General features: G+C 68.6%; 2 protein-coding genes across 2 annotated transcripts; one reads left to right on the forward strand and one right to left on the reverse strand.

The window, feature by feature from the left end:
* Positions 1–3,380: 3,380 nt before the first annotated feature.
* LOC308527794 (uncharacterized protein) lies at positions 3,381–7,454 on the reverse strand (the record flags this gene model as incomplete). The annotated part of the gene is made up of 5 exons (XM_081103189.1): positions 3,381–3,689; positions 3,867–4,536; positions 6,431–6,543; positions 6,722–6,745; positions 7,126–7,454. The coding sequence occupies 5 exons, from the start codon at positions 7,452–7,454 to the stop codon at positions 3,422–3,424; spliced, it is 1,404 nt and encodes a 467-aa protein (XP_080959315.1). The 3' UTR covers positions 3,381–3,421.
* A 915-nt stretch (positions 7,455–8,369) lies between these two features.
* Positions 8,370–12,025, forward strand: DPP7 (dipeptidyl peptidase 7). Its single transcript, XM_081104140.1, has 12 exons — positions 8,370–8,690; positions 8,782–8,921; positions 9,171–9,334; positions 9,494–9,629; positions 9,726–9,807; positions 10,042–10,208; positions 10,381–10,441; positions 10,721–10,839; positions 10,979–11,135; positions 11,246–11,310; positions 11,582–11,652; positions 11,737–12,025. The coding sequence occupies exons 1-12, from the start codon at positions 8,474–8,476 to the stop codon at positions 11,870–11,872; spliced, it is 1,515 nt and encodes a 504-aa protein (XP_080960266.1). The 5' UTR covers positions 8,370–8,473; the 3' UTR covers positions 11,873–12,025.
* Positions 12,026–12,368: the final 343 nt, after the last annotated feature.

Genomic DNA, 12,368 nt, shown 5'->3' on the forward strand with positions numbered 1-12,368 from the left:
GGGTCCGGGGAGGCTCCCGCCGCCTCGCGCGCCGAGGCCGGTGCGGATCCTGACGCGGCGGCGGCGACTGCGGCAGCTGCAGAGCCTGGAGCGGGACCCGCGTCTGTGCCCCTCCCGCCGCCCCCGCTTCCTAACGCGGAGCCGAGGGGCGCCTCCCGCGCCGGAGCGAGCGCTGCGTCTGCGAGCCTTTGCCAGCGCGGGGCGCGCGGGGGAGCGAGGCGGTGCGGGTGCGGGTGCGGGTGCGCGCGCTCCGTGGACCGGTCGCGGGGACAGGGCCTGAGCTGTGCGCGGCCTGCGGGGAGCTGAGTGCAGGGACCTTCCCGTGTCACCGTGCGCAGCCCTGGGTGCCAGGCTGTGTGTGTGTGTGTGTGTGTGTGTGCGCGCGCGCGCACGCGCGCGCGCGGGCACGCGTCCTCCTCCACGGTGATATTTCGGGGCGGATTCTGGGGCTGGAGACCCAGGGGTGCGGAGGGGCCTAGGCCACGTGCCCCGGGAGAGGGTGGGGGGGCTCTTTTCCAGAAGCTCACACAGGGGAAGAGTCCCCATCTACCTGGCCATGTGCCTTGGACACTTCCCCGCCCCCCAAAGGTTGGGGAGAATGGAAGGATGACAGACTGCCCGGGTGGAGCTGAGCCTCCCAGCAGAGTCGGGGGTCTGGCCCCATCCCCGCGGGGGGAGCCCAAGGCCAGAAGTGGCGTCGGCAGCAGGTGGGACTAAGGTTAGACTCCAGGAGGCACTGCCCAGGAGGCACCTGCGGGTCAGACCTGTGTCTTCTGCTTCCGCTCCCCCCCCCCCAGGGCCCCTCCTGATTCACTCCCCACCCCCCCGTCCTGCCTCTCTCCAGAGCCCCTCGCCTCCCTCTGGTCCCCGTGATCCTAATTCTCTGTCCCCTCCACCCCCAGGCCTGCTCCCCCATCCCTAACCTAAAGGATAACTGAAGCTCCGCCTCCGCCGTGACATCACCGTTTCCAATAGCAACTGAGGCTTTTGCATTCCCAACAGCAAAAGCCCCCAGTGGGACAAAGCGGGCTGTCCCTACTCCTCAGTGACGCTCTGAGCGGGGGAGAGGGGAGGTCCACGCCTGGTCCGCGGGCACCCCCTCCCCTCCCACCCCCTGCAGTTCTCACCGCCAGGCTGAGCCCCGAGCCAAGCGCTGGCGGGCGGGAGGCAGGGGCTGCAGCTTGGCGGCTCCCTCTCCAGCCCTTTCTCCTCAGTGAGGGGAACCCAAGCCTGGGGGCGGATGGGCCCACATCTTGCTGCAGCCCCACAGCCTCTGTCTGGGATCGAGAGTCACAGTGGGGAGACCCCCAGCTCCCAGCCCTGAGGACGCTTACTGTTCCCGGGGCTCACAAGAGGGCACGTGGGGTGCGCTTAAGGGCCCAGAGCTGGCCCTGTCTCCAGAGGCTCTGTGGCCCTGGCAGGTCACAGCCTGGAGGCTGCCTGCGTGCAGGGGGTGGACGGCCAGGGGTCAGCCAGCACGGGGGTGGGGGGGGGTGGGGGCTGAGGCCACGCTGCGGGCCTGTCTCCTCCACACACCCCCACGCCTCCAGTGGGAGCTCCACTGACCTGGAGCAGCAGTTTCTAAATGTCCAGGAATCTGCGAGCTGGTTGTCATGCCGCAGGGAGCCTGCAAGTGGCCGGTGGGAGTGTTTAGCCAGGGAAGCGGCCGAACCCCGCACAGCAGGGCCCTCTTTCTGTCAAAATGGGTTGGTCAGCACCCCTGCCTCCCCAGGCCCGGGTGCCGCAGCTTTTGCCTGGAGCCCCTTGCAAGGTCCCCAACACCCAGGGGAGGGTGGAGGCCGTGCCTGCACCAGGTCATGGGCTCCTTGCAGGAGTGCGGCTCCGTGTTGAGATGGAGGCTTCCTCCACCCCCATCATGGCTTGGGGTGAACTAGAGGAAGCCTTTAAAATATATATATGTATATTTTAATTGATTTCAGAGAGGAAGAGAGAGGGATAGAGAGGTAGGAACATCAATGATGAGAACCATTGATCAGCTGCCTCCTGCACGCCCCACACTGGGGACCAAGCCTGCAACCTGGGCATGTGCCCTGACCGGGAATCGAACCTGGGACCCTTCAGTCTGCAGGCCGACGCTCTAACCAGTGAGCACACTGGCCAGAGCTGGAGAAGGCCTTTGACTGGCTGCCCTGCTGTGACAGAGGAACTGGCTGAGACAGGGATCCCCTCTGAATGCTGGGGAAGCAGATTCTGTGGGGAGGCCCAAGGAGACCTGGGGTGTGGCCTCTGCCCCAGGGCTCCCCGTGGGAAGGTGGTCTTGGGGTGCACGGCCACCCCAGTGCTGGCTCATTCTGCCCAACAGCACGCGGAGGGACCTGCTCCCGCCCCTCCCTCACTCCAGCCACCAGTGCTCCAGGAAGGGCTGTCAATCATCAACACAGCTCCTCCTTGGCCTCAGCCCATTGGCTGAGGGATCGTCACATGACCCAGGCCGACTACTCAAGTTCTTCCCCAGGATTTTAGCCAGTTTGGAACCTGGGACAAGAACCCACTTCTGCCTCCTCTGGGGGGTGGGGGCTCATGAGCCCCCGGGAGACACACTTCTGCCGGGAGGTCGGGCCGAGCAGGTGAGCAGGAACTAGGCTGAAACACCTTCCCCACGGCCGAGCCCCCCTGCTCTGAGGGCCCACTCCAAAGGGGGTTGGGGGGTGGCTGGCTGCCAGCAGGCCTGATGGGGTCTCTGTTCCCTGATCTGGGGGGACCCGAGGGCCTCCCGACCCAGAGCAGCTGCAGACCCCAGCGGTGCTGTCTCGCTTGCCCTCGTGCTGACGTCCGTGACGTCCACGCACACCCTGTCCGCACGCCACTGCCTGCCCCACCACGGGGTCCCTTCGTCGCTGCCTTTCCAACTCCCCTTTTCCCGGGCGGCCATTTTCCCAGCTTCACAGGGTCCCCACACTTGCCACGGGGGCAAGACCGCCACCTTTCATTCACCCCAGACACTTCCTGAAAACCTACTGCGTGCCTGGCGCAGCCCTAGGGCTGGGGCTGCAGCAGCGGAAGCGTGAGACCCGACTCGTCACTGCGTGCGCCGCACGTGCTCAGCAGACAAAGGAAGTGCAACGGGCCGGCCGGTGGCTCAGGGGGTGAGCGACGCTGGGAACCAGGTCAGGGCTCCATTCCGGGTCAGGGCTCATGCCGGGGGGCACCTCGACCCCTAGGCGGGGCGTGAGGAGGCCGCTGACCCATGATTCCCTCCCTCCCCCTCCCCCCCTCTGAGATCAGTGAAGTGTGTGGACTTTAAAGGGGAGCGGAGTGAGGGAGGACGCCCGCTCCCCCCCAACAGACCGGCGACGCGCCGGGCCCTGCTTTCGCTGCCTGATCTCCAATCTGGGGCCTTGGCTTCAAGACCCACGACAAAGAGTAACCATCGTTTTATTTCTGACAATTGCCTGTTACATCAGCCAGGGCGCCGGCCGGCTGAGCCGCCGTCAGGTCCAGGCCCAGCGGCCGTGGCCAGACGGAAGGAAGTCACACCGGACCCAGCGGCACGCAGCTGCGAGCACACACGAGAGTTTAATCCACAAAATCCCGCAGCGGGAACCTCGGTGTCACACATCACGTCCTGTCCCGTGGCTTCGCTCTGTCTGTCCTCGGCCTGACGGCGGAATTTGGAAAAACCGTCGGCCCGGTGCTTCTGAGACCCGGGAGGTTCTGGGCGAGCTCTCCTGCGGGGCCGGGGCACTTGTGTGAGTCCCAGTAAAGGTGCCCCTCCACCCTGCCGCAGGCATGGAAGCAGCTGTCCTGGCTCCAGAGAAACGCGATCCTCTCCGCCCTGGCCTTCCTGCTGTGCTGCGGGCTCCTGTCCTACCTCAGCGCGGCCGACCCGACCCGTGGACAGGTACCTGCTCCGGGGGCGCCGGGGGCAGCGGAGGGCCGAGGCGGCTGCAGCTGAAACTGCCCAGCAGCCGTGAATGGGCGGGGAATGGGCACCCCCCAGGTTAAGAGGGGCGTGGCGTCCCCCGCCTCCTGGCTGGACACGGGCGCTGCTGCCAGTCCTCTGGCTGCTCCGGGGTCTGCCATGGGCCGGTGTCCGCCCGCTGCCCTGCGGTGGAGGCTCGCGGTCACTCTCCCCCCCCCGCCCCTCCCCCCCCCCGTGGTTCTCAGGACCCCGCCGCCCTGTGTCCGGAAAGGACGAGAGGGCGGCTGGGAGCCGGGAGGGGCAGGGAGGTGTCCTCCCCACGTGCAGACACCCAGGCAGCGCAGTGGGGCTGTGGGTGGGGAGGCGAGGACAGCCACGGGCTCGGAGAAGGTGCTCGCCCTCGGCTGTTCTTGAGCGCACAGGGGACGCCCGAGGCCTGGGGGCCCTCGGTGAAGCAGCAGGAAGCGCCGTCTGGGTGTCCCCCACGGAGGCTCTGAGGTCCTCGGGGCCTGGCGCTGGGCTGAGGAGGTTCTCTGGTTCAGCCCCGAACGGCAGGCCAGCGGAGGAGCAGAAGGGGAGGCCCGCACACCCGCCCGTCTTGCCGGCTCCTCGGAAGGCAGATGCCGACCCGGGACAGGGCCCGCGGCTGCCGCCTCAGGTACCTGCCATGAGCCGGTCAGGCTGGCGCCGGCTCCGTGCCAGAGGCCTCGGGACAGGACGCAGGGCTCACACCGATGGCGAGGTTGTCTGTTCCCGCCGTCTGACGGGTGTCTCACCCCCATGCTCCTCCGGGCGGGTGGGCGACCCTGGGGAAGGAGGAGGCGGGCCTTCCCTTCGACCTCGGCTGCGCGCCTGCTGGTCCCGGGGCCTGGGTTTGGGGGTGAGCAGAGCAGACTGTCCTCTCCCTGGGCCTGGGCCAGGGCAGCCTCCCTGAGGACAGGACCCCGAGCAGCACTGGGCGGCTAGGGACCCCCGAACCTGCAGATCAGAGCGCCCCACAGAGACGCGGGGACAGGCGGCAGGAGGAGGGACGAGGCTCCTCAGGGAGAAGCCCGCCAGGTCGGTCGGGGATGGTCGCTTGGTCATCAGGTCCCAGGAGCTGCAGTGAGCGCTGGGCGGAGGCTGCCTGAGGCGTCTCTTCTGGACAAGAAGGAGGGGGACAGCGTCTGGCGCTGCAGCCTGGAGCCACGCCGGGTTCTCAGAGGAACCCGGAGCACAAGCAGCAAAGGGAGAGCAGGCATGCTGGGCGTCATGGCAACAGGAGCCTCCGGGCACCGGGCACAGCCTCTTGGAGGAAGGAGGACCCCCGGGATGGGAGGACGTCCCAGCCGCTCATCTTACCAGGATCCGCACCAGGACGTGTTGGAAAAGCTCCTGAAACTCAGCAACAAACAACAACAGAAGGACCTTCACCCACGGGGCGCACCGCATGAACCACGTAACACGCCCAGGACCGCGGCCACTGCAGCCCCGCGGGTGCGAGCTGAGTGCACAGGGCCCACGTGGGGACCCGGGTCCCGATTCAGAAACGGGCCGAGCACCTCGATAGCCAGGCCAGTGTGGCTGAGCGGCAGCCTGTGAACCAGCCACCTTTCCACGCCCGGTCCCGCACATGCCCGGGTTGCAGGCTGCATCCCCAGTGTGGGGCGCGCAGGAGGCAGCCGACCCATGATTCTCTCTCATCTTTGTTGTTGTTGTTAATCGCACCCGAGGATATTTTCCCATTGATTGTTAGAGAGGGCGGGAGAGAGAGGGAAAGACAGAGAGAAACACACCGACTGGTTGTCTCCTGCACGCGCCCTGACCAGGACTTGGGCCAGGAAGGAGCCCGCAACCACGGTGCGTGGCCTTGACCGGAATCGAACCCAGGACCCTTTGGTCCACAGGCCGACGCTCTATCCACCGTGCAACACCGGCCAGGGCTCATCTTTGGTTTCTCTCTCCCTCTCCCTTCCTTTCTTTCTTTCTTTTTTTTTTTTTAATATTTTTTTATTGATTTTTTACAGAGAGGAAGAGAGAGAGATAGAGTTAGAAACATCGATGAGAGAGAATCATCGATCAGCCGCCTCTTGCACATCCCCCACTGGGGATATGCCCGCAATCCAGGTACACGCCCTTGACCGGAATCGAACCTGGGACCTCTCAGTCCGCAGGCCGACGCTCTATCCACTGAGCCAAACCGCTTTCGGCTCCCTTCCTTTCTGAAATTAATTTAAAAAAAAAATTTTTTTTTTAGAGGGACGTGCCCTAACCGGTGTGGCTCAGTGGATAGAGCGTCGCCCTGCGGACTGAAGGGTCCCAGGTTCGATTCTGGTCAAGGGCATGTACCTTGGTTGCGGGCACATCCCCAGTGGGAGGCGTGTAGGAGGCAGCTGATCGATGTTTCTCTCTCATCGATGTTGCTAGCTCTCCATCCCTCTCCCTTCCTCTCTGTGAAAAATCAATAAAATATATTTTTAAAAATAAAAGGAGGGATGTTCTGACACACGCTAACACACACGTGGACCTTGAAGACGTGATGCTGTGAAACAAGGCAGACACCCATACCCCGCCCGTGAGGTGGGCAGCGCGGGCGGACCACGGACATGGGCGAACCACTGACACAGCGGACCATGGACACAGCGGGCCACGGACACGGGCGGACCATGGATGTGGCCGGACTACAGACACGGGTGGACCACGGACGCGGCCCTGCGAAGGTGTCAGACAGCGGCTAGGTTGTCTGGGCCGATCACCTCGCTTTGGAAAGGGATGAGGAGGGGCTGCCCAAGGCTGTGCGCCAGCTTAAGGTAATGCTTTACAAGGGGAACCGGATGGGTGGGGTCCCCCCCTCCTTACCCTCCGTTGCTGCCGCCTGGAGGTCTAAAAGGGCAGAGCAGGTGTGCTGGGGTCCAGGTCCGGCTCCCAAATCTGCGAGCTGTGGAGGGAATTAGGCCCCAGGCTTTGAGGGGAGGCTTGAGAGGAGGCCGTGGGCCCCCCGATGCACCTCCCACCCCGTGCAGGGCTACCACGTGGGGCAGGACCGTCCGAGAGGGACCAGGACACTCCTTCCGGGTGACCCCTGGGTGGAGAGCTGCCGGGGCGCCCGCAGGGAGCTGCGGGCCGGTGCCTGCGCTGAGGGGGGCTGGAGCAGGAGCAGGAGCAGTGAAGGGGCTGCCGTCTGAGGTGGAGGCTGCGCGTCCTCGTCTCTGCCCAGCCCCCTCTCTGCCGAGGCCTCGGGCCCCGAGCGGGCGGCTGCCTACTTCACACAGGACAGGCAGCCCTGGGCGCAGCCGCGGGGACACAGGAACATGGACACGGGGATGCGGGGACACTGGATCTTGGAGACACAGAGACGTGAGGAGGGGGACACGGGGACGCGGGGCAGGGGGCACGGGGACACGGGGACGGGGGGGCAGGGGCACAGGGCCAGGGACGTGGCGACAGGGACACAGGGGTAACGGCACAGGGACACGGGGACGCAGGGCCGGGGACACGGGGGCTGGCACACGGGGACGGGGACGTGACACGGGGTACATGGGGCGCCCGGGGGCACGGGGACCGAGACACAGGAGCAGGGGCACGGGGTCATGGAGACACAGGGGAAAGAGCAGAGTGACGGGCACCCAGGGACGGGGGCCCGGGGGCACGGGGGGTAAGGGGAGCACGAGGACACGGGGACGGAGACACAGGGACAGAGGGACATGGGGACACAGGGGCAGGGGGAGCAGGAGGACATGGAGACGGGGCTGCCGGACAGGGACTGGGGGCCCGGGGGGGGGGGGGGCAGGGGAGGGCCACGCCCGTGGCTGGTGTGATGTGGGCGTCATTGTCATCAAGCTGTTGCCTCAGTGACGGCCTTGGATTGGAACAGCCGGACAGTGGCCCACCCAGGGGCCAGCCCCCAGCACCCAGCCCTGTCCCCGCACCAGGCTGCCCGGGCTGGGCAGAGCCGGGGTCACGCTGGCCAGGGGCAGCCTGGGGGGGGGGGGTGTCGCCCCTCCCCTCTGCAACTGGGGGCGGGAGCTCTGCGGATCTGGCCCTCACCCAGGCCCTGGACTGGGCGCTGGGCAGCGGGAGGGGCCTCTCTGTCCTCAGGCCGAGTCCGCCCCCCAGGCTTTCAGCAGCGACGTTTTGGCTGCCCCACCCCTGCCCGGCCCCACCCCTGCCCGGCCCGGCCCCTGCTGCCCCTGGACCAGCTCCTTCCCAGGGCAGCTGCCCGCGGCATGGGCACCCCACCCCCACGGTCCAGGGCTCCCTCCCCCGTGGCAGCCTCGTCCGCCCGTCCGTCCCCAGGCCTGTCTGCAGGGGGACCGGGCCCAGGACACCTCCGCGTGGCCGAGGCCGGTTCGGGGGGCTGGTCACTCCTCCCGCCGGCGCCTGGCACGAGCAGGACCCGTCGGTGACCAGCGGGGCGCGGGGCCGGGGCGCGGGGCGCGGGGCGCGGGCCGGATCCCAGCAGCAGCCGCGCACGGCCCAGTCCCTGCGGCCGCGCCCGTCTCCATGGCGACGCGGGGACAGCGGAAGCGGGAGGACGGCCAGCCCCGCCCGCCGGTCACGTAAGGTGCCTGCCGGTCATGTGACCGCCCGTGCGGTGCCCGCGCCGCAGACATGGGCCCCCGGTGCCCCCTGGCGCTGCCCGCAGCCCTGGCCCTGCTGCTGGCGCTGGCGCGGCCCGGCTTGGGGGCGGCGGGGCGGCGGGGACCCCCTGCGGCCCCCCGCGCCCCGGACCCCGGCTTCCGGGAGCGCTACTTCGAGCAGCTGCTGGACCATTTCAACTTCGAGAGGTTCGGCAACCGGACCTTCCCGCAGCGCTTCCTGGTGTCGGGTGAGTTGCGGGGACCCCGCCCCCGCCCCTGCCCCCCGCCCCCCGCCCCGGGCGGCACCGGCTCGGGCTCACCCTCCCGCTCACCCCGCAGACCGGTTCTGGAAGCGGGGCGAGGGCCCCCTGTTCCTCTACACGGGCAACGAGGGCGACGTGTGGTCCTTCGCCAACAACTCGGGCTTCATCCTGGAGCTGGCGGCGCAGCAAGCGGCGCTGGTGGTCTTCGCGGAGCACGTGGGTGCTGGGCACGTGGGTCCCGGGCCGGACCCTGGCAGCCCCGGGCGGGTGGGTCCCGGGCCGGATCCTGGGCAGCCCCGGGCGGGTGGGTCCCGGGTGGGTGGGTCCCGGGCCGGGCCCTGGGCAGCCCCGGGCGGGTGGGTCCCGGGCCGGGTCCTGGCAGCCCCGGGCGGGTGGGTCCCGGGCCGGGCGGGCCGGGGGCGGGAGGCCTCGGCGGTCACCGTCCCGCGCCCCCCGCGCCCGCAGCGGTACTACGGGAAGTCGCTCCCGTTCGGGGAGCGGTCCACGCAGCGCGGCCACACGGAGCTGCTGACGGTGGAGCAGGCGCTGGCCGACTTCGCGCGGCTGCTGCAGGCGCTGCGCCGGGACCTCGGGGCCCAGGACGTTCCCGCCATTGCCTTCGGCGGGAGGTGGGTCCGCACCGCCCGTTCTCTCCCGGGACCCAAGGGCCTTAGACGTCCCAGGTCCTTCCGGGCCGGGGCGGGGGAGCAGAGGGGCGGGGCTGGGAGGCGCCCTGGGCGGCAGGCGCTGTGTGTGGGGCCCCAGCCTGGATCTTGCGTCCCGACCAGCTACGGGGGGATGCTCGCCGCCTACATGCGGATGAAGTACCCCCACCTGGTGGCCGGGGCGCTGGCGGCCAGTGCGCCCGTTGTGTCCGTGGCGGGCCTTGGCGACGCCTACCAGTTCTTCCGGGACGTCTCCGCGGTGAGTGGGGGCGAGGGGGGCTGGGACTGGGGTTCCAGGGGGGCTGGGGCTGGGGTCCCGCAGCAGCCCGGCTGCAGCCACCTGTCCTTCCTCCAGGACTTTGAGGGCCAGAGTCCCAAGTGTGCCCAGGGCGTGCGGGATGCCTTCCAGCAGATCAAGGACTTGTTCCTACAGGGAGGTGAGGAGGCCGCCCCCCCCCCCCCACTGGCCAGCAGCCCCCAAAGGCCTGCCTTACCCCCCCACTCCTGTCTGTATTCCCCCTCCCGGCCAGCAGCACCCTCCCCCCCCGAAGCAGCCCCAAAAGGCCTGCCCTGCCTGCACCCCTTCGCGGCCCACCCCCCCCTCCGGCAACCCCCCAGCAGCACCCCCCCCCTCCTGGCCAGCAGCCCCCAACGGCCTGCCCCCCCTGCAGCACATGACACGGTCAGCCGGGCCTTCGGCACCTGCCAGCCGCTCTCGAGTGGGAAGGACCTGACCCAGCTCTTTGGGTTCGCCCGGAACGCCTTCACCATGCTGGCCATGATGGACTACCCGTACCCCACCGACTTCCTGGGGCCCCTGCCCGCCAACCCTGTCAAGGCAAGGACTTCCCCCCATCACCCCCCTCAGATGGGTCCCGGCCAGCTTCCCAGGATGGTTGATGCCAACCACACGAGGGCCACCACCCCTCACAGCCTGGGGGCAGGGCAGGGCGAGCGGGAGGGGTGCAGGTCTTGGGAGTCTCTGGCTGAGGCACCCCGCTGCCCCCCAGGTGGCCTGCGACCGGCTGCTGAGTGAGAGCCAGAGGATCGCAGGCCTCCGGGCGCTGGCAGGTGGGTCCGCCCTGGGCCCTGGGCCCTGGTGCTGAGAGGGGGCCCCAGTGTTGGTGTGGGGATCCCAGGAACCTTGGGGCCCAGGATACCCCACCACCCCCACCTCCCCCATGGCCCAGCCTGGGGCCACTACCCCAGGGATTGTGGGAGGTCTCGGCCAGGAGGGCAGGCACTGCTGGTGCAGACTCGGGGTGTGCCCTCCTGGGCACACAAGACCCCAGGGTCCTGAGCGGGCAGGTGGGGGGGTGTCCAGGCACCGGCTCAGCACCCTCTCCCCAGGGCTGGTGTACAACTCCTCGGGCACGGAGCCCTGCTACGACATCTACCTGCAGTACCAGGCCTGCGCAGACCCCACCGGCTGCGGCTTGGGCTCCGACGCCAAGGCCTGGGACTACCAGGTATGGGGGGGCCCGGGACTGCAGGGGGGGGCCCCTGGGACTGCGGGGAGGGGGGCCTGGGACCGCGGTGAGGGTGGCCGGGACCGCGGGGTAGGGGCCCTGGGACTGCGGGGTGGGTGCTGAGTGAGGCTGCCCACAGGCCTGCACGGAGATGAGCCTGACCTTCTCCAGCAACAACAAGACGGACCTCTTCCCCGCGCTGGCCTTCACGGAGCAACTCCGCCAGCAGTACTGCCTGGACACCTGGGGCGTGTGGCCCCGGAGGGACTGGCTGCACACCAACTTCGGGGGGGGCGGTGAGGCTCGGGGGTGGGGGGCAGCTGAGCTGGGGTCTGAGCTGCCTGCCCCACAGCTCACTGAACTCGGGGCCCCACCTGGTCCCCCCAACCTACTCTGTCCCTTCCAGACCTCAGAGCCGCCAGCAACATCATCTTCTCCAACGGTGACCTGGACCCCTGGGCAGGGGGCGGGGTGAGTCCCTACGGGGCTCCCCATGGGGCTGCAGGCTTCCAAGGAGCCTGGGCCTGGGCCACACCCACACCCGGTCTGCACCTCCTCACCCTCCTGGTTGATGGGGTCACCTCTCCTCTCCAAGGAGGACAGTCGAGGCTGCACAGCCTCCTCTGGTTACTGCTCTAGCTGCACCCCCGGCCGGCACGTGCAGCCTGTGCAGGGCTGGGGGCTGGGGGCTGGGTGCCGGAGCCCCCTCCCCCCGCACACCTGACGGGCGTCTGACTGACAGATCCAGAGGAACCTGAGTGCCTCCGTCCTGGCCATCACCATCCGAGGGGGAGCGCATCACCTGGACCTCAGGTACGGCCGCCAGGAGGGTGCTGGCCTGCCCGGCCCCGGCTGGACCTGGTCCGGCTGCTGACCCCGCCCCGACCTGCTCCTCAGGGGATCGCACCCGGCAGACCCCCCGTCCGTCCGCGAGGCACGCCAGCTGGAGGCCACGCTCATCGGCCAGTGGGTGGAGGAGGCCAGGCGGGTGCAGCACGGAGTCTCCAAGGCCGAGGGGCGCTCCCCCCGCTAGGACCCGCGAGGACTCCAGGGCGGGCGTGCTCGAGGGGGGGGGGCTGAGCAAATGCAGGGGCCTCGCCAAGTCCCACGGGGGAGGGACAGGACGTGGGGCACGCGTGCCCAACCTTCCCCATCATCAGTCACAATAAAACAGTCCTGAACCCCCAAGTTTGCCGTTTGTGGGCGATGGGGGCCTGCTTTCACGGGCCAGCTGAGCTGTGACACCAAAACCCGGAGGCCACCCCAGCGACTCCACCTCCCTTCTCTGCTGTTTTCAATGTCACCACCACCAAGGATGCTCCCCAGGAGCCCCACCCCGTCCCCCTTCCCCTCCCGTCCATCTTTGGGGGCCCTGGGCCTGGGCAGGAGGGCAAGGCCAGTCCTGCTGCACAGCCCGGCCTGCAGGAGCCCACCCCCAGCCATGGGCCTGCGGGAGGCAGGGGGGGAGGGGGGGGGCAGAGGCCACTTCAGGGCCAGGCCTGCAGCTTTCCGACCCAGGAGAGGCGGGC

The sequence above is a fragment of the Myotis nattereri genome (genome assembly GCF_964212035.1).
Source record: "Myotis nattereri genome assembly, chromosome: 12".
Lineage (NCBI taxonomy): Eukaryota > Metazoa > Chordata > Mammalia > Chiroptera > Vespertilionidae > Myotis > Myotis nattereri.

What these genes read in the sequence shown, in the direction of transcription:
- DPP7 (XM_081104140.1), top strand. Translation starts at nt 8,474, where the DNA reads ATGGGCCCCCGGTGCCCCCTGGCGCTGCCCGCAGCCCTGGCCCTGCTG. An exon ending in TCTTCCGGGACGTCTCCGCG is followed by an intron (nt 9,630 to 9,725) that starts GTGAGTGGGGGC and finishes TCCTTCCTCCAG; the next exon opens with GACTTTGAGGGCCAGAGTCC. An exon ending in GCGCATCACCTGGACCTCAG is followed by an intron (nt 11,653 to 11,736) that starts GTACGGCCGCCA and finishes CCTGCTCCTCAG; the next exon opens with GGGATCGCACCCGGCAGACC.